Raw genomic sequence first — 26,508 nt, forward strand, 5'->3', positions numbered from 1 at the left:
TCCATCTCTAACATGTACAATGACAGTGTAATGTCTCTATTTAGACAAATGTTAAAACAGAGCCTGAAACAAAACTAACTGGACAGGTTTTTAGTGAGACAAAGAACCAGTGAGCCAGAACAAGGTGGTAGTGGTGGAAAAAAAAAAAAAAAAAAAAAAAAGAGAATCAAGAAGAGAAATAACATTAACTCTCCTCTGACAGGTAAGGGGCAGTAAAATTTTCATTTACTGTACAGTATTTCAGTTAAATTTTCATTTAGTATTCATTTAGTTTCCCTGTACTGCATAATTTTATACATTGTATTATATAGTAGTTATACATTATTAATATATTATTATAATGTCATTTGGGGTCTAGAACGGATTAATTCTATTTACGTTATTTTTTATGAGAAAAATTGCTTTGGTTGTAGTCAATTTTGGTTGCTGAATCAACATCTGGAATTAAATTATAAAATCAAGGTTCCACTGTACTTTAAGGGTCATATTACATAATTTTATATGACTGATGTTAATTCTACTAAAAATTTAACTAAACCTTGAAGGCTTACTTTGACATAGTCAGCATGTCCTGGGCAGTCTGTATGACCATAGTGTCTGTTTTCTGTATTGTATTCAATATGAGCTAAATTAATAGTAATTCCACGTGCTTTCTCTTGGGGAGCTTTGTCAATGTCTTCATATCGCTTCAATTCTGCCAATGATTTATCTGAAAGAACTGTAAAAAAAATAATTGGTAATGTATTACATGACTTTCTAACATCCTGAGACACTATGGTAAAAGCTGATATTTATAAATTTTACTACTATGAGATATTATCTTGGCTCTTAACAGAATAAGCACTATTATTACATTCAAGGGAAAGAACTAAATCAATAACCTAGGTCATATGCCTGGGGAATGGGACGAGGTGGGTGCCATTACATTTGACCAGAGGAAGGAGAGGGTACCTCCAATTCCTCAGATCAAGGGACCCTCACCAGCATCAAAGTGTTCCACCTCCTTCAAGAGAGAATTGGCCATAGCAAAGGAAAAGATGCCAATGCACTGAAACTTAACCTGTGAAGACAATTCAAAAACATCAGCTTGTCTGGTAGACAACTCCACTTAAAGGAAGAAGACCAAAGGCACAGTTTTAGGGAAGTCATAGAAAGGCTTACTAGTTTGCTTCACTTAATAGCTATTCTAGAAGAGCAACATAAATACATAGCTAACACTAGCATGGAGAAGGTGGAATAAATTTTTTATTCAAAAAAAAAAAAAAAAAATGGTTTTGAATGACATATGTAATGGTTTTGAATGACATATGTAATTAAGTAATAGTAAATAACCCACTTATAGTCAAATCCAGGAATTTACAAACTTCATAATAGATGCCATTCAATTATAAAATTTCTACCAAAAGTCATTTTGCAGAAAATTTCGCTTATTCGTAGTTTTTCTTGGAGCCCCATTGTCTCGTTTCTTTGGTACACAATCTGGAAATTTAAACCCCAGGATTTCATTAAAAAATGGGCTCATTCTTTGAGTGTCAAAATGAAACAGATAAAGAGTAATATGCATTAAAGAAATACAGCAAACACAAAATTATTTGGACAAGCAAGTTTTCTTATTATCCATGGTTTCAAGATTCAAGTCAGTGCCAGATAACCTAATCTCCATGAATTACAGAGATGCACTGTAAAGCAAAATAGTTTAGAAAAATCTATCCCTATGTACTGATTATAAAATGCATTTTGTTAATTACTCCAAATGGCTGGTAGACAGTGTTTCCCAACATATTATACGACAAAGCTAACCCAGGTAAAATTACACAAGCTCCAATTTTAATATCTATTAAGGTTCCAAATCTGTGTATATATGCAGAACAAGCCACAAGGTAATGGAAATCTTTAATTCAAAGATCTGTCGCACTCTCCTGCATTGTTGCTATGTTGCAAGACAGCAACAGATTGGAGGTGAAATTCTCTGAGGCAAGGCAGAAGGTATCAATGGCAACCCATGACACAATCGTAGGCTGCCACTGATATCTTCTGCCTTGCCTCAGAAATCTCACCTGTCTGTTACTGTCTTGCAACACTGCAGTGCAATTGACAATGCAAAAGTGCAAAAGATCTACAGCTAAAGACTTCCATCCCCTTATGCTTGTTCTGCATTGTTAAGATGCCTGTTTGTGATTGTATTGTACTGTGTATACGCATAAACTGAAATTTGACAGAATTCATTTACAAGCAACAAAACCCATTTTGCCACTAACATTATCAAAAAATTTACTAAAAAGAATTTACTGTACTGTCATCTCATCATTATAAGGTAACAAATTAATTATTTTATACAAATAAACAAAACAATAAATCCTTTCCTTTACCTTTAGTAATTGCTGCTGTCAATGTCGTTTTTCCATGGTCAACATGTCCAATTGTGCCAATGTTGCAGTGAGGTTTATCTCGCTGGTACACCTTCTTTTCAGCATAGTTGCGAGTCTGGACGAGGGCTGGAGTAATCCTTGATCTGGTCAGGCTAGCAAGAGTGCTCGATCGATAGCAAAAAGTTTGCAGATTTTGAGTGAACCCTATAACAAAAATTACATTTCAATTACATTATAATATAATGAGCAAGAAAAACTTGGCCTATAATAAGATTTGCTTTTAAGTCATGCAAATGTAGTAACCTATTTCAATTACTGAGTTACCGAGGTTTCAGTTTCAGAGACTTATTAAAATATAACCACAAGCAATCTAACAACATAATTCAAGTTTAAGTTAGGTTAGGCTATGTTAGTTTTTTAGAAGAGTGCTTGCCAATTGCTTTACTAAATTTATATATGAAAAACTCTTTACTGGTAGAAAATCTCTCTCTCTCATGACAAATTAGTGCCCTGGAACGCTCATGGGTACTCAAATGCTAGTGTTGTCTGCTCACATACTAAGGGACTAAGGTTCAATCCCCAGACAAGTGGAGACACTGAGTGTGTTTCCTTACACCTGTTGCTCCTGTTTACCAAGCAGTAAGTAGGTACCTGGATGTTAGAAAACTGGTGCAGGTCACATCCACAGGGAGAGGTTTAAAGAACTCCAATGGTAATAACAGTCTGATGACATGGCTTTTTTGGGTTACCCTGAATTACTCACCTTTCAGGTTAATAATCTCAATAAAACCTTTTCACAAGGATCATGAACTGCTGTACTCTAAATTAATGCACTATGGTATCAAAGGTCACTCCTTCAACTACCTTAAGTCATATCTTAGTAGCAGAACTCAATATGTGTATGCAAATGGTGCAAACTCTTCCACCCAACCAATCACAGTAGGAGTCCCACAGGGAAGTGTCCTTGGACCACTCCTCTTTCTCATCTACAAAAATGATCTAGCGAATGCATCACAGCTACTCAAACCCATATTTGCAGAAGACACTACATACGTCTTCTCCCACCCAAACCCAATCATACTCGCCAACACTGTCAATGCTGAATTGCAGAAAATATCTGCCTGGATGATGACTAATAAACTTACCCTGAATACTGATAAAACCTATTTCATTCAGTCTGGAAACAAAGCTGCAAATGTTCCACTTAACATAACGCGAAATGGATCACCAGTCACAAGACTTGCAGAGGGAAACTTCCTAGGTATCACCTTGACAGCAGCCTTAAGTTCCAGACACACATACAACAAATCACCAAGAAAATCTCTAAGACTGTAGGCATACTATCAAAGATAAGGTACTACGTTCCACAATCAGCTCTCCTGGCACTGTACCATTCACTCATATAACCTTACCTCACATATGGAATTTGTGCATGGGGATCAACAACATTAAATCACCTAAGACCTCTAATAACCCAGCAAAAGGCAGCAGTCAGAATGATAAATTCCCACTCCCGCCAGCATACTCCACCAATTTTCAAAAGTCTAAATCTGCTCACCATTAAGAACATCCGTATTTATTCATGCGCCTACTACATACACAGAACAATACACGCAAATATAAACCCACCACTCAAACTTCTCCTCACCAACCTTAACAGGACACATGACCATAACACAAGACACAGATCTCTTTTTGATGTACCTCATGTCCATATCACACTGTGTAAAAAACTATGCATATAAAGGGCCCCAAAATATGGAATTCATTACCAGAAGATACTAAAGTAACCTGGTCTGAAAATCAATTTAAGACTTCTCAAAAGCCACTTAATCACCCTAGACTAAATGCTCAATACACAGTACTCACATACTAAATACGTATTCCCACAAAATAATTTCAACAATTACTTTCGAACCTTTTATCCATTGTCGACAGGAATATAATTGAATCACTGTTTCGCAAAAAGCATTTTTGAATATATGAATACATCTTTTGTCTTGTATAAATTAGATTCACTTATAATTAATAATTTACTGTACAACTATGACATAATTCTTAGTGTTAAGTAGTCAGTAAGTCAATAATGTTAAGTCAGCCCATAATGCCTAGGCATAATAGAGGCTCTCCTTGCATTGCAAACCATTATTTAAATACACAATCTCAATGTACTATTTGCAAAGACATAAATAAAATAAAGATATAGAGGGTCTTGTTAGCAAAACTTTGAACCCAAGACAGACTGCTTAAATGTCTAGAATCTGACTAGCCCTCTTTGGTTTTATGTCAGGACTTACAATGTACTTGTAGAAATAAAGATATATTATATATATTATAATCCAAGGAAGGGGAGCACAAGTCAAATTTTGTCACCAAACAGAAATATACCACTTTGACTTTTTTTGGGCGTATTCAAGGTCATTTACACATATTTTACTATACAAGAAAACTGTAATCATCCAAAACTGCATAAAATAGTATTTAAATAAATACTAGACCTGCACTGTCTCCATCTCTCAGCCGGTAAAGAAAAACACACACCCACTCAAACCATTTTTTTACCTCTTAAATACCCTTCAGGACTCTATTTATATAGACTAAACCTCCTGCATCACCAAGTCCAGCACACACATGTAATAATACTGTCGGTGAGGTATATATGAGATCACTTACCAGCAGAGGAGAGTGAGAGTAAAACTCGACACGCTGCCATGTTGGAGTGTCGTCGTCTGCGTCTTAACCACTCGTGTACTATGTATTTTGATGTATATTTCTCATATTATGCTGATCCACAATATATTGCCTTGGTTATATTTCATTATTTTAGATTGTAAATTAATGAGGATAGTGGTGTTCTATTTGGTTTGTTTGGTGTAGCTTTAATTCAGCGTATGTATCAAGAACATACTGGAGGTAAATTCAGAGGAGCTCAAGAATTTAAACCTCTCAAGGAAGGTTCCTTGATGTTGGTGAGGGGCTCTTGATTTATGGAATTAGATCTGTGCTCCAGTTCCCCGAATTAAGCCTGAATGCCTTCCACATCCCCCCCCCAGGCGCTGTATAATCCTCCGGGGTTAGCGCTTCCCCCTTGATTATAATAATAATAATCAAGAATTTAAATAGTAATAATATTGATAATTACTATTATAATCACGGGGAGAGTGTGTGGGGGGGGGGATGGAAGGTATTTACGCTCAATTCAGGGAACCGAAGCACAGATCCAATTCCATAGATCAAGAGCCCCTCACCAACGTCAAGGAATCTAATAATAATAATAATATAATTATTATCATAACTAAGCGCTTAACCCACAAGAATCATACAGCGCTGTATAATAATAATTTATTTTTAATTTATTTTATTATTATGGGGGAACGTTAAGTCCCGAAATGCCTAGGCATGCTAGAGGCCTTCTTTGTAATTAATATTTTATATGTAAACCATAGGCTCAGTTCTGAGAAATAGATTATAATCAAATAAAGCGCTAAACCGACAAGGGTCATGACCTCTGGGAAATGGAGCACACATCCAATTTCCTGGATCAAGATTATTATTATTATAATAAAGGGGGAAGCGCTAAACCCGGAGGATTATACAGCGCCTGGGGTGGGATGTGGAAGGCATTCAGGCTTAATTCGGGGAACTGGAGCACAGATCCAATTCCCTAAATCAAGAGCCCCTCACCAGCATCAAGGAACCTTCCTTGAGGGGTCCTGGATCAAGAGCCCCTCACCAACATCAAGGAACTTCCTTTAAGAAGTATCTTATTATATGCATAAGGGTGCGCTAAACCCAGGTACAGGTACACGTAAGTACAATTACATGGGATAGCCTAAAAAGAAGTCACAGCGACTTATTTCCATTGGGGTCCTTTATTATAAAGGAGAAGCACTAAACCCGTAGGATTATACAGCTCTTGTGGGAGGGGATGTGGAAGGTATTCAGGCTTAATTCAGGGAACTGGGGCACAGATCCAATTCCCTAGATCAAAAGTCCCTCACCAGCATCAAGGAACCTTCCTTGACAGGTGGGGTCCTTGATAATTGTACTTGTGTGTACCTGTGCCTAAATAAACTTACTAAAGGAAAGGAAGGACAGGTCCAGTTCCTTCAACCAAGAACTCTCCGGCATCACAGCACCTCCTTTAAGTATTTTATTATTATTTTATTTTCTTATTATACTTCGAAATGAGCGCTAAACTCGTGTCATACTCTGGTGTAGTTATATATAAGGGTAGGGGGTTAGTGGGACTGAAAGGCAGTACAAAACTAAAACCGAAGTTGGTGCAATTGGTTAGCTTGTATTTAAAAAAGAAAAAGTCAGAGTGAGTTTGTGTTGAAGGTGGGTCTTTCAGCAAGGAGGTTGGTTAAGCTGAGCACATCAGGGCATTTCAGATGCCAAAAGGGAATTATGTATGCTTTCTTGATAGACAGGACAGTATTATTACAATCAAAACTACGCTAAGCCCACAAGGGTCATGAAGTGCTGCAGGACAGTAAATTAAGATGCATATATCTCAGATGCCCAGTGAGGTGCTGGGCATCTCCACAAATTGCTTGTTCTAACTAGGCTGGAATGTTGCTGTACACTAATAACCCCTTTCAAGGCAGGCGATATTGCAGACCTGGAGAATACACAAAAGAACTTTCGCTGCATGTGCAAGTGCAATAAAGCACCTAAATTACTGGGAAGGGTTGAAGTCCCTTGACTTGTATGTACTCCTTGGAATGCAGGCAAGAAAGATATATGATAATATACACTAGGAAAATCTTAATAATTATTATAATCAAGAGGGAAGTGCTAAACCCATAGGATTATACAGCACCTGTTGGGGGGGGGGGGTGAAAGGTATTCAGGTTCAATGCAGGAAACTGGAGCACAGGTACAATTCCCTAGATCAAAAGCCCTTCACCAGCACCAGGGAATCATCTGTGAGGGGCAGAAAATCTTAAGAGGGACTAGTCCCAAATCTGCACATAGAAATCACTCCCTATGAAAGCAAAAGACTCGGCAGACATGTCTCTTAGTGTACTCATTGCACAGGGGTGCCAAGAGTACACTAAGAGACAACACAGTAAGTGTCAGGGGGCCCAAGACTGTTCAATTGCCTCCCAGCATACATAAGGGGGATTACCAATAGGCCCCTTGCTGTCATTAAGGCACCTTAAGGCTCAATTCAGGGAACCGGATCACAGATCCAATTCCCTAGATCAAGAGCCCCTCACCAGCATCAAGGAGGGGATCTTAATGAGTAAAAATGGCTATTTCCATACTTTTGTAGGTTATATTAATGCTCCCTAAAATACTACTACAAAACTAACCAACATGTACAGTATCCTACATTTCGAAGATTAAGACACTTATGCAGCATATGGGAATCTTTATTCAGGAAACGTTTCGCCACACAGTGGCTTCATCAGTCCAATACAAAGAGGAAGGCGTAAGGAGAGGAGGAGTATGAGGTAATCAGTCCCTCAGCCTGGAGTCGATGTGTTCAGTCCATCAATCTTGTAGAATGTACAGCATAGGGCCGTAGACGTGGCTTATATACTGTAGTGAGGTGAGGTGAAGCAGGCGGAGGCGGGGTCATAGTGGTACCATCCACTAGTCGAAGTAGGTCTTCGTCCAAAGGTTGAACAAGTGTTGAAGAATTCTTTGTAACAAGATCCCATGATGCTGCAGTGTCTGACAGTTGTGATGAATGGTTTGAAAAACCGACAAGTTGAAGATTAAGACACTTATGCAGCATATGGGAATCTTTATTCAGGAAACGTTTCGCCACACAGTGGCTTCATCAGTCCAATACAAAGAGGAAGGCGTAAGGAGAGGAGGAGTATGAGGTAATCAGTCCCTCAGCCTGGAGTCGATGTGTTCAGTCCATCAATCTTGTAGAATGTACAGCATAGGGCCGTAGACGTGGCTTATATACATTCATCACAACTGTCAGACACTGCAGCATCATGGGATCTTGTTACAAAGAATTCTTCAACACTTGTTCAACCTTTGGACGAAGACCTACTTCGACTAGTGGATGGTACCACTATGACCCCGCCTCCGCCTGCTTCACCTCACCTCACTACAGTATATAAGCCACGTCTACGGCCCTATGCTGTACATTCTACAAGATTGATGGACTGAACACATCGACTCCAGGCTGAGGGACTGATTACCTCATACTCCTCCTCTCCTTACGCCTTCCTCTTTGTATTGGACTGATGAAGCCACTGTGTGGCGAAACGTTTCCTGAATAAAGATTCCCATATGCTGCATAAGTGTCTTAATCTTCAACTTGTCGGTTTTTCAAACCATTCATCACATCCTACATTTCCATTCAAATTGCAAAAAATAGCTATCCTGTATTAATTAGGTAATTAAAAAAATTATATCAGTATAAAACTTTCATTAACATAAAAAACATTTGCTCCAAGAAAGTTAACAAAGTGACAAGGATTATAAATATACAATTGTAAATGCTATAGATATGTTAGTTATAAGTGAAATAAGACCTTATATCACTAGAATGCAAAAAAAAAAAATTGTTGTTCAGATGTAATTATTTATACAACATTCAAACAGGTCCTCATTACCTTGCATTATTTCTGTGTTAAAGGAAAATACTATGTAAAGGGCATTGGTGTATTTCATATAAATTAACCACAATTGCAACTCTATCAACGTTAACATCCAAACTGATTACATTGCTAAAGGATAATATAAATATCCCTCCATTTCAGAGAAAAATGCAATGTTGATTTATAACCATGGCAGTGTCAAGAGCTATAATTTGTAGATGTATTCAACAAATTATGAAAGTTTAGTGATATTTAAGTCAGATGTTATATTTCTTGCTTGCTTATCTTATTCTAAACCAAAGTTATATGCAAATTTTGTATATTATGGTAATGGTGAAATAAACTAATGGCTAAACACAGCAAGCATAATACGGAATCTGAAAATTAAGTAAGCAATTTTTTTTTATTTATAATGACTATACATGTACATACAAAAAAGTTAAGGGTACAAAACTGTACTCAGTTTTTTCACATAAACTGAACAAATTAATTTAACAATGAATCAGAAAAGTAAGAGGTTTTTATATTCAGTAAAATTACAGCACATTACTGCAAAGATAAATATGATCATGCTACTGGTATTACGGGACTAAAAGCCTTCTTATTCTGGTTACGGCAGCAGCTAAAAATGCAACGTGCCCTGTAGAAGCAGAGTACTCTTCATAAACTTTTTGCAATCGTGGCAGTACTTCCTGTAAAGCTGTCCAGGCTTGTTTACGGAGATTGTCAATCTCACTGGGTGTTAAGGTACGAGGAACCCCAACTTCCCTTCTTGAAAGATCATCATGTGCAGGGCCAGGGGCTGATGGTGCATGACAAATAAAGTACTCAAGATGTCTCCACAAAAGGAATGCTGCTGACTCGGCAGCATGAACAGCAAGCTGCTCCTGACGTCTATGCAAGGCCACAACTTGACTTAGGTGCTCCTCTGCTAGTCTTCGCACAGCTGCAGGAGAGGCAGAATCGGCCAAAGCACTACTCACATACTGACGCAGATGTTCAACTGGTTGATTGCCTTCCAAGGCTTGCAGACGAGCAGTTGCAGTTTCACGAGCACTTCTGGCCACAGTGAAGTGATGACTGACCTGACTTGCACACTCTACTAAAGTAGCCAAAGACAATGGCCGTCCTACTGCACCTGTTGGTATTCCATTATCCATTGATGCTCGAAAAACTAGCGTAATATCGCGAGTATCAGTTCCACCATGAATAAGACGAGCTGTGGCATAATTTAGTACTGCAGCTAGAGTAGTTAAAGTAGCTGTACGAGCCATTTCCTTTACATTAACACCTTCTTCATTCTCTGGCAGCATGTCCAGAGCACCAGCCAAGCGACTCTGAGGCAGTACATGTGGTAACAAAGCTAGAAGCAATTGCTGAAGTCTTGTTGCTTGTGCTCCTGATTCTAAATCTGATGGATCTGTGGCTGTTATGGGACCAGGAGGGGCAGCTCCTGCAACTGCAGCTGACAAAAGTGCTACTTCCTCGAGGGCTTGCAGAGACGGCAGACTTGGAACACAAAGTCCTAAAGCAAGAGCTTCACCATGGGCAGCCAAAAATCTTAATAAATGGGCAGTAGCAGAGTAATTGTTGCTTCCCAAAGATGTAAGAATTGCCAAGTAAACTCTTATTGATGCCATTAAAACAGTGCGATACCTCTGCACAACGCTTGGAAGAAATTCTTCACCGCTTACAGATTGCATAGGCTGTGCAGGACGATAGTCTAAGGCAGTCAATTCAGATAAACGTGTAGTAAGACCAGATTGCAATAGTTGCTGTGCTCCAGTTGGGGACAGTGCTAAACGAGCCAAGAGAGACATACGAGCTTCATGCACATACAGCGGTCGTAAGTCGTCGTCATCAGCAGTTAACAATGAAAGAAGTTGTCCATCATCTGTTCTTAAGGCATCCAGAAGGCGACGCAAGTGCCCATGATCAGCAAGATGTGACAACAGTAGTGATTCATTAGTAAGTGGGGCAGCACGCTGCTCCAGTGCGGCAAGAGCACTGAGGCATGTCAAAGCCAGCACCTGACATACATGGTGGCCACCCCCTGCTTCTACTGCTAAGACATCTACCAGTTGTGGAAGTTCTTCTCGCACAACTTCATAATTCTCACGGTGAAACTGTTCTTCTTGAGTTTCACGTGGGGCCAACAGAAGGGATTGGAGATTATCTGCATCCTCCTCTGTTTTGTCTATAGGATCAGCACATATCTGCAAGTAATTAAGAAGGGCAGCATATATAGAGGCACGAACACCCTGGCTACACTGCTTGAATCTCGCCACACATTCAACTAGCCCACGCAATACAAGCTGTAACGAAGAAGGAAATTCAGCCTTAAGTGACGTATTCCCACTATCCAGCATGGACACATACTGTGGGTGGTGGTGTGCTGGTCTTGCATGAAGAGTTCGTAAAGTGGTTACTAACATTAACAGTGTTGATACCAGAATCGTGGTAAGTGATGGAAGGGCCAGATCATCCAAGAGTCGGCGAGTCAAATCATGAGTAAGTGTATGGAGGAAGGTGTGATGGGTTGCAGTTTCTATCAAGTCTGGTGGAGTCACAGCTACAACAACTTCCACAACTTGTCTCCAGCCTTCCAAGAAATGCCTGTGTGCAAATAAAAGTGCCCTTGTCTGGTTCAGCATTAAAGCATGTCCCATTACCAATTCCAGTTCTTCTTGCAATGGATCACGCTGAGTTAGAGAGGTTCCTGAGCTGCCCTCTTGTAGTAAGGATGTCAATTGTTGATGCAACACCTTCAAATTAACGATAGGGCCTTCAGGAGAGGGGCTCTCACAGTTAGTAATAAGATCTGATGCCCTTGTGAAGTATTCACACTGTAAAGGTGCTGGGAAATCTACACTGAGATCAATAGCATCCAACAAAGTAAGAAGTGGCCCACGTCCACCACTAACTCCTCCTGTCCAACCCTGAGACACGTCTAAAGGTTCCTGCTGGGGCAATTCTGCGCCTGCTACAAGCAAGTGAATTAATCGAGCCAATTGTGATCTTTGCTGATGGGTTGCATGATATCGTAGTTCCAAGGCTACACAACGTAGAACCCAACCCTGAGATAGGAGGCGAAGCCTACAATCAGTGTGTGGCAATCCCATAGTAGCAACTGTGCGGTACAAAAGATCCTCAGAGGATCGAAGAAAACGCAATGTGGGAGCCGAAGTATTGGTGTCACTGCAGAGTTCAAAAATTAGTCTGTAAGCAACTTCCGACAAACTGGGTGGACATGAAGGAAGAGAAGCAAGTACAGCATGTATTGCAGTCCTGGGATATCCACGGGCTCCAGCACCTAATAAATCGGAGCGCAAGGTGGTCATACCATCAGTTGTGTAGCCCAGTAAGAAGTGAGCCACATTTGGAGTTGGAAGAGGAAGAAATTTTAAGAGCAAATTTAAAGCTGCACCTGCAGCATCTAAGTGTTCTGGGATATCTAATGCAGCATGATCTATTACTTCCACAAAACTGTGTCTAACTGCAGTGGCAGTTGTTGCCGAAGCTGTGATCAAAGACAACAGATGGGTTTGAGAGCTGGGTCTTGCAGCTGAGGTTGCCAAAAGACGACATGCTAAAGCAGCATGACTGGGCAGATCTTGATGATGGCCCACCAACCTAACTATATTCAAAAGGTGATCACTGACCCCTGTATGAACATTAATACCCATAAGCAGGCGCTCCACACCAAGTATAACTTCCGGGTTAGTTTTTGATGTACCTAGGACCAAGTGTTGTTGTTCTTGTGCTTCCAGCAGGAGCTGCAATACCAAGAGCAGACTAGCATTAAGATCTTTTTGCCCAGGTACTTCTTTGTACTGTTCCAGTATACGAACCCCATCATGCAGTACTGAAAGCACTTGTTTCACAAGCTGCGACTCTTGAACTAAATCCAAAAGAACTGAACGACCTGGTGGCTGCCCAACTCTCTGGTCCATGGGTGCTGTACCCATATGAAGCTGTTCAGTAAGCAATTGATGCAGTAGTTCCAGGCAGCCACAAGCCACAGCCCAACGTTCACCAGAATCCCGATAGGCACGAGAATCATGACGTAAAAATATCCTGTCTCTTACCAAATCAAGGTATGGACGAAATCCTGGTTGCCGGGTAGCAGCACCAAGCATTGGAGGAATACCAGCACGAACTAAAATCCGCAATAATTTGAGAATTGCCCGAGTCAGGGGAAATTCCTCCCTGCTACTCTCCATTTCTTCAATGTCAACAAGTAGGCCACGTGGCTGATATCCTGCAACACCCTCTTGAACAGGAATCAGCCCACCTCCTTCAATCAATTCCCAAACCCTCTGAGCTAATGCTGGAGTATTACTAAATGCAGAAAGAGTATTTACAAGTTCTATCTTGAGTGCTAGGGGCACAGCACAAGTTAGTAAACCTGTGCACACATAGAGTGGTGCCCAAGCAGCATTATCACAAAGAGCCACACGTGATAGCTCATCCTTTTCTGCTACCATTGTAAGTAGCTGCAGCACAGCAAGAAGCCCCTGGACTTCTTGAGGGGTTATGCCTCTAGGAGTTCCACGTGATCGGTACATAGTATCCATTGCCCCAGGCTCTTCAATTCTTAAATTGTTATAGTACTGGGTTAAGGCAGTCATAAAATGCTCCCAGGCCAAATTACTACCCTGTGAGAGGGGTTGACTGTTCATCCGTAAGAAGTTGTAAACATACTGTGCAGAGCGTGGAGTCGTGGCCAAACTGGTTAGAAGGTTAACATATGGCACAAACAAAGAAGGAGGCAAATAATCTCCTGGAAGCCGTACAAACTTGAAGAGAGCCATTTGTCTAGTTCCTAGGCCACGATACTGCAGGGATGCTGTTGGAAGAATCTCACTAGGACACCAATAATCTTCAACTAGCTCACCACACTGACCATCCTGGTACAAAGCAGCTAAACAAGTCAAAAGCTCCTCAAATGGTTGATCCAAATTTGTTGGAGGTTGAAGACTCTCTCTTAAGTTTGCAGTGATAAGTCTCGAGTTTTCATCTGCTCTATTCTTCATAGCCTTCACTCGTTCAGGAACATGAATAATAAAGTCGGAGAGGATTGCATGAAGACGCTGGCAGTAAAAATTGTCAAGGGGAGTGTTCTTTTTGGAAAGTATAGAATTTTGAATAAATGAAAAAACTTTTCCCTTAAGTGCATCATCAAGAACAGCATCATCTTCCTCTAATATAGTATCAATATCTGCTAACTGAGTGGCTACAGCAACCTGTCTCAAGTTAGCAAGGCTGACAGTCCATGCTAGCTGTATTATAGCTTTCAATCCTGGGGTTTCCCAAGTTTGATCTGACCTTATCTCACGATGAATTTCTTGTACAAATGTTCGATCACTCGTTATGGGAAACTGAGTTAGAGCCTCTGTCATGTCTTCAGAGTTCAGTAAGTGTCCTGCTTCTAAACTGAAAAGTAAAGCCATAAGCAGACTTAAATTAATAGGATCTAGAGAACCATCACTAGTTTCCGTTAATTTTACTTTAGACATATATGCTATGAGTCGGCGACATTCATCTTTCTTTAGGGGAGTCTGTGCAGCCCAACAAAAAAGTGTCTCTGCCAGTAAACTGCGAACTGCTAGAAACTTGTCTAATACTATCTTTCTGTGCTTCGCATCTCCCAAAGCACGATTCTGCTGCAATAGCTCTATTTCCTTTGTGATGTCCATTGATGTGACGAGTTCCAGAATCCTATCCACCAGGCTAATGTTTAGAATTGGTTGTAAGTATCTAGTAATACTCTGTGATAGCTCTTCATTATCAGGGAGAAGTACCCATGATATTCCTTGCCTGGCCTGAACCAATGTCTTCAGGGCATGAGCCAGATTAACTCTACTATCATAATAAAACAAGATTGCAATCAGTCCCCTGGGAACACCAGGGTACAATGTGGATTCTTCTTCAGCTGATCGCAACAGTGACATTGCTGACATTTCACTCATGTTGAACATGTCAGAAATAATGATGGCCTCTTTCACAAAAGACTCGGACAATTTGCTTGGGCTAGCATGACCTGGTAAAGTCACTGGCTCGGTGATGGAACGCTGCAGAGTAGACCTGCAGAATGAAAAGTGTTTATACAATAATTAGAAATGTGTTAAAGCTAAGCTAAATCCTAGATCTGAACTAAATTATTTATAATTTTTACTCTCAGTTGAGACACAGCAAGAGTTGAATGCTACATTTCCAAAATAATGTGTGTATTGAAAAGATATACTGTCTCATAAAAAAATATTATCTTGAATTAAACTGCCAATAACCTGATAAATCTGCAATTCATCCAAAGCATTACATGCATAAACTACACAAAAACTGCAGAAAAATTGTTAAAACCTTCACCAACCTAGAGATCATTCATAATCCAAGCTTGTTCTTTGCTAAAATAATGCACAGATTATTAATTTTACCTTGTGTATTTTTTTTTTTTGCTTAAAACCACATTGTATAAAAACATAGAGCAGGTACAACACTGATTTTCCAGCACCCCTGGTTCCTAAACCTTGTATGAACATCGATTTTGCCTGACCAACAGAGGTGACATGATAATAATTCAACAATACACCTCCGACCTATTTATTATATACCTCCGGCATCTCTAAAGCACAATGGACTGCTAATTTTATTAATTACTGTATTTACAATTAATATTATAGTACTACCAGTTAAAAAGCTGCAAATTTTAGAATTTTACTGGAACTGTGACCTTATCATAAAGGTCTGGAAGCTGAGGGTTGCCAGGATTACTATCTGTTTCATAATTAACTGTATCACCATGGATCTGTGATGTTGCTGGGGGGAAACATCTGGGATACCTGAAAGTTAAAGCCACATGATTTTCAAAATATTCATGAAGTACTAAACTCATAAGGGCCATATAGTACCTGAGAAACTAGAGGTAACCAGGTTTGATACAAGGAAAGGTAATACCAATTCCTTGGATTAGGAAGGAATTTCTAGTGAAAAGCTGTGTTTCCAACACATTTTCTGACCAGGAGGATATTCATACCTATCCTAACTCACTCTGTTTGGAATTTAGAACACTAGACCAAGACTGTTTTAGGGTTAGTATACTTTTTTTTTTTTTTAGAAAGAGAGCAACAAGATAAAATCTCAAACAAAATAGAATTCATAAAATAAATTTCTCAGCATAAATAATTTACCTTTGATCTTTAACCCTTTCAGGGTTGAAAGGCCCTCTCCTAAACTTCTCAGGGTCGAAAATTTTTCGGAAAAAAAAAATTATTTTTTTCTCATGAAATGACAGAGAATCTTTTCCCGGTCATAATGACACCAAAAGTATGAAATTTGATGGAAAACTTACGGAATTATGCTCTCACAAAGTTAGCGGTCTCTACGATGTTTACGCATCGGCGATTTCGCCCACTTTGAGCCCTATTTTTGGCCAATTCCTGTGTACTAGTCGACAAAAATCATATTTATTTCACAAGAACTCCATTTTTTCTATCGAATGAGTACAAGAAACCACCCATTTACCAATTTCAACTATCCAATAAAGTGGTTAGAAATTGGCAATTTTTCCAATTTCACACAAATTTCAGAAGATGCCAATTTCCAAATAGGGTCCAGAATAAACAAGACAGACATTCCTGGCACTAAAATAACAAGTTCTCTGTTCGTTAGTCATGTCCCCAGGCCCCTTTTTAATTCCACTTTGAATTTTTATTCTTACAAAAAATAGAAGATTTACTGTTATGCAGACTACTGCATTAGTGTAGAAATGGTATAAAAAATATCAGCGCACTTGTGAAAGAATATTAGACTCACCAGTTGACGTGTATTGGACGCTTGGCATGATTTGTTTACTTTTGAACTTTGGTGAAAATCGAACATTTCTGCTTCTTTGAGCTCAATTTCAAGGTACTTTTCATTGTGAAACCAGTCAAAATCATCTCAATTTCTGTAATATGTCTTCCATTCTATAAAATGAGACCAGGAAAACTAGAATACAACCATAAATACCATACGAAAATACAGTGCAAAGTCACTGTTTTAATCCAAAAACACGGTCAAAGTTTTTTTTTTTCTCATTACGCACTGTGTGCTGCAGTTTTTTTTATACTGCGCACACTGACCACATAGACCCATTCTTTCATATGTAGGCCCACCAGCTTTCTCTCGCTAGATCTGAAGGCGCTAGAATTTAGGCGTACTAGTATGTCAATAACCGTGGTGCGTAAGCTGTACTAGTACGTTGAAAACCCTGAAAGGGTTAAGCAGAATAAACAATTTAGCTTTGGTCCTTAACATATGCTACCCCCTTCACCTATTTTGCTGAACATATTTTTTTGCATTTTATGTTCTTTGAGCAAAAAATTATTAAGCATTAAAATAAAGAAAAAATACTCAACAGTCAGAGATAGTGCGAAAAAAGGACAATGCAGTATTGAAAAGCACACTTATTAAATTAATGATGCCTAAAAATTAATAGCATATCAGAAGAAACAACACAGCTAACCTCTCATTAGCATTTTTTGGTGGGTTCCGCAAGAGAGAAATGAATGACGTCCGATGCCGCTGTAGAGCCAGTTCTAGATCATGTCCTGCTTCCAAAGCTTCTGGAGTTCCTCCACTGGTGGCACTCGTTTCTACTGCCCGCTGCACTGCTTGTGCCAGGGCCATCATTGATGCCCACATTCCTTTATCTGGAAAATAAATCTAAGCTAAGAGGAAAACATTCATTGAGTCTGATAAAAGCTGATTAAGATACCAGGTATACATCTTCTGGGATAACTTCAACCCATAAATACCTTTCCTATCTTATCTAATTATTTATGTATTTAAACAATCTGTATGTGAGGATTCAGAATGAGCAGTGTGAAACCACGACAAGCTATATTTTACCATTCATTCAAACCCTTCTGTTCTACGAGTTGTTTATTATCATTTATGAGGCTTTGAGAGTAATAAGGGTAAACTCGACCATTCCTACAAAAAAAAAAAAAAAAAAAAAAAGCATCCACAAAGCCACATATATACAGTACAACTATGTGAACATCTGGATAGGATGTGAACATATGCATAATAGTAGAAGGTTCAAATGAAGTGCCTTGTGATGTGATTTACATAAAGCTATTAATTACTATTACTATACTCATGAAAATCAGCCATGGTAAACCCATATTTATTTTTTATTACCTATTATCTAACTATATATACGTAGCTACAAGAGCAGAGCTATGCTACTGCTATCACGTGTGAGTAATTCATCACTGCACAGCAAGGATGGGGGAAACAGAGAGAGAGAGACAGAAGTGGTGAAGGGAAGACAGTTACAAAAAAGTTAAAGCCTGCAGGGAAAATCAGTACCAGCTAAGAGTCAGAGAAAGAGACTGAATGATTCTGAACTGCAGAACTTGCTGGTGTCCACAAGTTAATTACTGTACCCAAAATTTCATCATGGCCAGGAACCTAACAAAATGACAACCATTTTGTCTGCTAAAGACGATACAAAGACTACTGTATGCAAAGGTTTGAATCGCTAGCTATGCACTTTTGAGTCTATGACTACAATAATAATAAAGCAAACACATCAGCAGCACTGTTGATAACAGGAACAAGACAAGCACCAAAAATGGCAAGATCATCCACATACATGGACACCCGAATCCCATGTAGGAAAACCAAATTGAGCCCATTGATGGAACCCAGAAAAAAGGTAATGGTGAGTATACACTGTGGTGATACTCCATTTTACCAAATAACCATTTTAACTCTTATGTACCTTATTTATATCCAACAAAAAACATCTCTCTCCATGATGTACATATGTGCTTAGTGGATTTTGTCATCACAAAGTGGGAATATATTTTCATGCAAATATATTCAAAATAGTAGTGACAATGACACCAATGGTGCTATATACAACATATATTTTATAAAGAAAGTAGCTACAGCTCAGTATTTAGTCAACATATTTTTTTCCCAAGGATTAGGACCTTACACATGTCCATACTGAAGTGCTCATGCCTCAGTTGGTAGCATCCTTGGCTCACACTCTAAAGGACCAAGGATCATTCCCTAGCACGGGTAAAACATTGGACATGTTTCTTTACATCTGCTGCCCCTGTTCACCTAGCAGCAAGTAGATACCTGTATGTTAGTTGACCATTATGGGTCGCATCCTTGGTTAGAAGATTAAAGGACCCCAATGGAAATAAGACTGAAAGTTGGGTTAAATCCTGGATGGCTAACCCTCTGGGTTAAAAATCCAAACAAAATCTTTTCTTAGCATTACGTTATCTGATTTTTTGTGAAGCTTCCTGATGCCCTCTAAATCTGTCAGCCTATATTTATGTCAACATGAAATGTACTAATCACTATTTCCTTGTTTAGGTCATTAATGCAAATTAATTTTAATCAAAGGGAAGTGCCAAACCAACAGGCAATACAGTGCCTGGACTACATGCAGCCAGCAGTAACTGCTTAGTTGATTAGGCCCTGATTCACCGGGAGGCCTGGTCATGGACCGGGCCACAGGGGTGTTGATCCCCAGAATACTCTCCAGGTAGGCAGGTATGTTAGTTGACCATTATGGGTCGCATCCTTGGTTAGAAGATTAAAGGACCCCAATGGAAATAAAACTGAAAGTTGGGTTAAATCCTGGATGGCTAACCCTCTGGGTTAAAAATCCGAACAAAATCTTTTCTTAGCATTATGTTATCTGATTTTTTGTGAAGCTTCCTGATGCCCTCTAAATCTGTCAGCCTATATTTATGTCAACATGAAATGTAGTAGGTTGGTAGACAGCAACCACCCAGGGAAGTACTACCGTCCTGCCAGATGACTGTGAAACAAAAACCTGTAACTGTTTTGCATGATGGTAGGATTGCTGGTTTCTTTTTCTGTCTCATAAACACGCTAAGATAACAGGGATATCTTGCTACTCCTACTTACACTTTGGTCACACTTCACAGACACGCACATGCATATATATATATATACATACATCTAGGTTTTTCTCCTTTTTCTAAATAGCTCTTGTTCTTTTTTATTTCTTCTATTGTCCATGGGGAAGTGGAAAAGAATCTTTCCTCCGTAAGCCATGCGTGTCGTATGAGGCGACTAAAATGCCGGGAGCAATGGGCTAGTAACCCCTTCTCCTGTATACAATTACTAAAAAAGAGAAGAAAAACTTTATAAAACTGGGTTGCTTAAATGTGCGTGGATGTAGTGCGGATGACAAGAAACAGATGATTGCTGATGTTATGAATGAAAAGAAGTTGGATGTCCTGGCCCTAAGCGAAACAAAGCTGAAGGGGGTAGGAGAGTTTCAGTGGGGGGAAATAAATGGGATTAAATCTGGAGTATCTGAGAGAGTTAGAGCAAAGGAAGGGGTAGCAGTAATGTTAAATGATCAGTTATGGAAGGAGAAAAGAGAATATGAATGTGTAAATTCAAGAATTATGTGGATTAAAGTAAAGGTTGGATGCGAGAAGTGGGTCATAATAAGCGTGTATGCACCTGGAGAAGAGAGGAATGCAGAGGAGAGAGAGAGATTTTGGGAGATGTTAAGTGAATGTATAGGAGCCTTTGAACCAAGTGAGAGAGTAATTGTGGTAGGGGACTTGAATGCTAAAGTAGGAGAAACTTTTAGAGAGGGTGTGGTAGGTAAGTTTGGGGTGCCAGGTGTAAATGATAATGGGAGCCCTTTGATTGAACTTTGTATAGAAAGGGGTTTAGTTATAGGTAATACATATTTTAAGAAAAAGAGGATAAATAAGTATACACGATATGATGTAGGGCGAAATGACAGTAGTTTGTTGGATTATGTATTGGTAGATAAAAGACTGTTGAGTAGACTTCAGGATGTACATGTTTATAGAGGGGCCACAGATATATCAGATCACTTTCTAGTTGTAGCTACACTGAGAGTAAAAGGTAGATGGGATACAAGGAGAATAGAAGCATCAGGGAAGAGAGAGGTGAAGGTTTATAAACTAAAAGAGGAGGCAGTTAGGGTAAGATATAAACAGCTATTGGAGGATAGATGGGCTAATGAGAGCATAGGCAATGGGGTCGAAGAGGTATGGGGTAGGTTTAAAAATGTAGTGTTAGAGTGTTCAGCAGAAGTTTGTGGTTACAGGAAAGTGGGTGCAGGAGGGAAGAGGAGCGATTGGTGGAATGATGATGTAAAGAGAGTAGTAAGGGAGAAAAAGTTAGCATATGAGAAGTTTTTACAAAGTAGAAGTGATGCAAGGAGGGAAGAGTATATGGAGAAAAAGAGAGAAGTTAAGAGAGTGGTGAAGCAATGTAAAAAGAGAGCAAATGAGAGAGTGGGTGAGATGTTATCAACAAATTTTGTTGAAAATAAGAAAAAGTTTTGGAGTGAGATTAACAAGTTAAGAAAGCCTAGAGAACAAATGGATTTGTCAGTTAAAAATAGGAGAGGAGAGTTATTAAATGGAGAGTTAGAGGTATTGGGAAGATGGAAGGAATATTTTGAGGAATTGTTAAATGTTGATGAAGATAGGGAAGCTGTGATTTCGTGTATAGGGCAAGGAGGAATAACATCTTGTAGGAGTGAGGAAGAGCCAGTTGTGAGTGTGGGGGAAGTTCGTGAGGCAGTAGGTAAAATGAAAGGGGGTAAGGCAGCCGGGATTGATGGGATAAAGATAGAAATGTTAAAAGCAGGTGGGGATATAGTTTTGGAGTGGTTGGTGCAATTATTTAATAAATGTATGGAAGAAGGTAAGGTACCTAGGGATTGGCAGAGAGCATGCATAGTTCCTTTGTATAAAGGCAAAGGGGATAAAAGAGAGTGCAAAAATTATAGGGGGATAAGTCTGTTGAGTGTACCTGGTAAAGTGTATGGTAGAGTTATAATTGAAAGAATTAAGAGTAAGACGGAGAATAGGATAGCAGATGAACAAGGAGGCTTTAGGAAAGGTAGGGGGTGTGTGGACCAGGTGTTTACAGTGAAACATATAAGTGAACAGTATTTAGATAAGGCTAAAGAGGTCTTTGTGGCATTTATGGATTTGGAAAAGGCGTATGATAGGGTGGATAGGGGGGCAATGTGGCAGATGTTGCAAGTGTATGGTGTAGGAGGTAGGTTACTGAAAGCAGTGAAGAGTTTTTACGAGGATAGTGAGGCTCAAGTTAGAGTATGTAGGAAAGAGGGAAATTTTTTCCCAGTAAAAGTAGGCCTTAGACAAGGATGTGTGATGTCACCGTGGTTGTTTAATATATTTATAGATGGGGTTGTAAGAGAAGTAAATGCGAGGGTCTTGGCAAGAGGCGTGGAGTTAAAAGATAAAGAATCACACACAAAGTGGGAGTTGTCACAGCTGCTCTTTGCTGATGACACTGTGCTCTTGGGAGATTCTGAAGAGAAGTTGCAGAGATTGGTGGATGAATTTGGTAGGGTGTGCAAAAGAAGAAAATTAAAGGTGAATACAGGAAAGAGTAAGGTTATGAGGATAACAAAAAGATTAGGTGATGAAAGATTGAATATCAGATTGGAGGGAGAGAGTATGGAGGAGGTGAACGTATTCAGATATTTGGGAGTGGACGTGTCAGCAGATGGGTCTATGAAAGATGAGGTGAATCATAGAATTGATGAGGGAAAAAGAGTGAGTGGTGCACTTAGGAGTCTGTGGAGACAAAGAACTTTGTCCTTGGAGGCAAAGAGGGGAATGTATGAGAGTATAGTTTTACCAACGCTCTTATATGGGTGTGAAGCGTGGGTGATGAATGTTGCAGCGAGGAGAAGGCTGGAGGCAGTGGAGATGTCATGTCTGAGGGCAATGTGTGGTGTGAATATAATGCAGAGAATTCGTAGTTTGGAAGTTAGGAGGAGGTGCGGGATTACCAAAACTGTTGTCCAGAGGGCTGAGGAAGGGTTGTTGAGGTGGTTCGGACATGTAGAGAGAATGGAGCGAAACAGAATGACTTCAAGAGTGTATCAGTCTGTAGTGGAAGGAAGGCGGGGTAGGGGTCGGCCTAGGAAGGGTTGGAGGGAGGGGGTAAAGGAGGTTTTGTGTGCGAGGGGCTTGGACTTCCAGCAGGCATGCGTGAGCGTGTTTGATAGGAGTGAATGGAGACAAATGGTTTTTAATACTTGACGTGCTGTTGGAGTGTGAGCAAAGTAACATTTATGAAGGGATTCAGGGAAACCGGCAGGCCGGACTTGAGTCCTGGAGATGGGAAGTACAGTGCCTGCACTCTGAAGGAGGGGTGTTAATGTTGCAGTTTAAAAACTGTAGTGTAAAGCACCCTTCTGGCAAGACAGTGATGGAGTGAATGATGGTGAAAGTTTTTCTTTTTCGGGCCACCCTGCCTTGGTGGGAATCGGCCGGTGTGATAATAAAAAAAAAAAAAAAAAAAAAAATAAAAAAAAATGAAATGTACTAATCACTAAGTATTTCCTTGTTTAGGTCACTAATGCAAATTAATTTTAATCAAAGGGAAGCGCCAAACCAACAGGCAATACAGTGCCTGGACTACATGCGGCCAGCAGTAACTGCTTAGTTGATTAGGCCCTGATTCACCGGGAGGCCTGGTCATGGACCGGGCCACAGGGGTGTTGATCCCCAGAATACTCTCCAGGTAGGCAGGTAGATTCAATCCAAAAAATGGTGTATAATGCCAGTTCCTTGGATGATGAACCCCTCACCAACAGGTGGGATAGCATTAATATGAAATAATAGTTTGAAAGCTACATAACTTAGGTAATTAATCTAAAATTTACAATAATGATTACTAATCAAATTTACATTGGATTCAACAATGCCAGTGAAATATTTTTTTTCATAAAATGGAACAAAGTTATTCATGTTTAAAGACATGTCTTTTATATAGTCTCTCATTTATAAGATGGAAAAAAAGTTATTTTTGTTTTTAGAGATTTTTTACATATTTCATTTGTATAAGTCTATTGAATCATAAATGCCCAAGGAGTTACAGTACAGCATATTAAAAAATACAGAATCAGAAAACTTATCTCATGTAGTAAAGGCTTTCACAAGCTATTGATAAATGCTATTACTATGCAGTGCTTGAATACAATTTTTGTTCCTGTTGCAGCTGATTTATTAAAGTATATATAACATTCAATACAAATTAAATCCATATAAGTAATGTTTCATTAAAGTATAAAAAACAATAGCAAATGGCAAGATATTTAAGTTTCAAATAGCTACAATATAAAATGCCATGGTATTAAAAATGACTGATGAAGGCTCATTATCTCGACAATTGTAGTTAGTTAAATACTAACTACATTTTGACAAATGTAACTAATGTGTGTACGGCACTAGAGATTGAATTACTGATAGCTAATGAACGGCTGAAATAGGCGATTTATAACAATAGAATATGAGCATCTATCATGGTCTGTTAAATGCCTCAGTAACCATTTGTTTACCAATTATATTGGTCAAGGTTATGAAGCTGTAACCTATAAAGTCTGAAGGACTGACAACCTCAAAACTGCTTCTTCGCAGTTGATGAACTGATCACCTGTACACTGTTTCCGCTGCTCCCAACATTTACCTCTGTATTCGACTGAAGAAGCCTGCTAAGCAGGCGAAATGTTTCAACAATAAAGATACCCAGTTGTTGCATATGTCTCACTATTACCAATCATAGTATCTTGATCAGTGGTCATGCTACATTATATAAAAAATATTACCAAGAAAATTAATATTCATTACATTTATGGAGGAGCGCTAAACCTCTAAGGGTCACTTTATATTAATGGTAGAGAAAACCGACACTTTCACAAGTGTTGCACATGTGATGGTCATACTCCGCCTGGGAATGAAAAGTAATCACATTTGAACGAAGGGAAGGATATATCCAATTCCTCGGATCAAGGACTATCCACTAGCATCATGGCAACCCCCCTGGAAGGTTAACAAGTTATTTACTTATTTAAAAACGTCAGTTTGTAATTCTGGCGGTAAACGCCTGCTGCACGTTTAACCAGTTAACACTCTCTCCTGTGCCCTCTAATTCAACTTCAAACGCATTGTTTTATCGGGAGAGACAACCTAAACAGCAGTTTAAAGAGATCAACTTACTAGTGGCCATTATGGAGCATATATTAGTTCATAAGTGGTGACAGGAACAGCAACACCACAACAGCTGCAGCAGCAGCAGCAGCGGCCACTTTGTAAACAAACAAGTGACGATCTACACCCGCCAACCCTCAATACCATTTTTTACATTCATGGGTAATTAAGATAAGATTTTGGGGGAGGAACCGTCTGTGTTATTTCCATTGGGGGCTATCCTAGGTAATCTACACATATCCTTTTATATGTGATAATTTATGTAACTGTATTTATGTGTACATATACCTGAATAAACTTACTCAAGCTTGTCCCCCAGAATGCCACCCACACTAGTCGACTAACACCCAGGTACCTATTTGCTTGCTAGGAGTGAGTAAGTTTATTTAGGAACATAAATACAGCTACGCAAATTATCATACATGGCAACATGTGTAAATTACCTAGGATAATATCCCAAAAAAGTCAAAGTGACTTATTTGCATTGGGGTCCCTGTAGTATCTCATTTTTTAAATCTTAAATTCAGCTAAGTAACTCAACTATATGAAAATCGATAAAACCGCAGGGGAACTGGAAGTATTCAGGTTTCATCCGATGAAAAGGAGGGCAGTTTTATTTCTTAGGTTCAAGAGCTCTTCTCCAGCATCAAGATTCCCTCTCTCACACTGGAATTTACTTGGAGAGGGTTTCGGGGGTCAACGCCCCCGTGGCCCGGTCTGAGACCAGGCATCATGGTGGAACAGGGTCTGATCAACCAGGCTGTTACTGCTGGCTGCACGCAAGCTGACGTACGAACCACAGCCCGGTTGATCAGGTACTGACTTTAGGTGCCTGTCCATTGCCTTCTTGAAGACAGCCAGGGATCTATTGGTAATCCCCCTTATGTATGCTGGGAGACAGTTGAACAGTCTTGGGTCCCGAACACTTATTGTGTTGTCTCTCAGTGTACTCGTGGCGCCCCTGCTTTTCATCGGGGGAATGTTGCATCTCCTGCCGAGTCCTTTGCTTTCATGGGGAGTGATTGTCGTGTGTAGGTTTGGTACCAATCCATCCAGGACCTTCCAAATGTATTTTATGTATCACTCTCGCCTGCGCTCGAGGGAATACAGATCAAGAACCTTCAACCGTTCCCAGTAGTTTAGGTGCACTGAAGGTACTTTTAATACATAATTTTGTAACTTTATGTATAGTATATCAGAATTAATAGCAAGAAGTTCTTAAATACATAATAGCTTTATTTACTACAAGTACATGTACATGATATACAGGCCTAACTGACATAGTATTTACAATGATCAAATATGCCTTAGTGTATATACACTGAGAATTTAATATACTTAGAATTTAAAGTTTTCTTAAATATGAATGTGAATTTTCAGCTTTAATGACCTATGTTCAGTGGGTATGTTTTTAGCCTAACACATCTAACAATAAAGCTCTTAATGAACATGTTGAGGTACTCCTGACCAGAGGCGGACTGGCCATACGAGCATTTGGGCAGT

The 26,508-nt window shown here is 39.4% G+C and overlaps 2 protein-coding genes across 2 annotated transcripts in view; both read right to left on the reverse strand.

Moving 5' to 3' along the window:
* The window catches only part of mEFTu1 (mitochondrial translation elongation factor Tu 1), a 54,256-nt gene extending 49,056 nt beyond the window's left edge, over positions 1-5,200 (reverse strand). The window contains exons 1-3 of the mRNA XM_053775564.2: positions 5,043-5,200; positions 2,370-2,573; positions 552-718 (exon numbers count right to left, since the gene is read on the reverse strand). Of these exons, the coding sequence (XP_053631539.2) occupies positions 552-718; positions 2,370-2,573; positions 5,043-5,082 (411 nt within the window). The 5' untranslated portion in view covers positions 5,083-5,200. The remainder of the gene's footprint in view (positions 1-551; positions 719-2,369; positions 2,574-5,042) is intronic.
* Positions 5,201-8,749: 3,549 nt separating this feature from the next.
* Nup205 (nuclear pore complex protein Nup205) lies at positions 8,750-25,137 on the reverse strand. The gene is made up of 3 exons (XM_053775566.2): positions 25,015-25,137; positions 17,448-17,634; positions 8,750-15,028 (listed from the first exon to the last, which is right to left on the reverse strand). Exons 1-3 carry the CDS (start codon positions 25,022-25,024, stop codon positions 9,523-9,525), a joined length of 5,703 nt encoding a protein of 1,900 aa, XP_053631541.2. The 5' UTR covers positions 25,025-25,137; the 3' UTR covers positions 8,750-9,522.
* Between the last annotated feature and the right edge of the window lie 1,371 nt (positions 25,138-26,508).

Source organism: Cherax quadricarinatus, chromosome 10, assembly GCF_038502225.1.
Source record: "Cherax quadricarinatus isolate ZL_2023a chromosome 10, ASM3850222v1, whole genome shotgun sequence".
Taxonomy (NCBI): Eukaryota; Metazoa; Arthropoda; class Malacostraca; order Decapoda; family Parastacidae; genus Cherax; species Cherax quadricarinatus.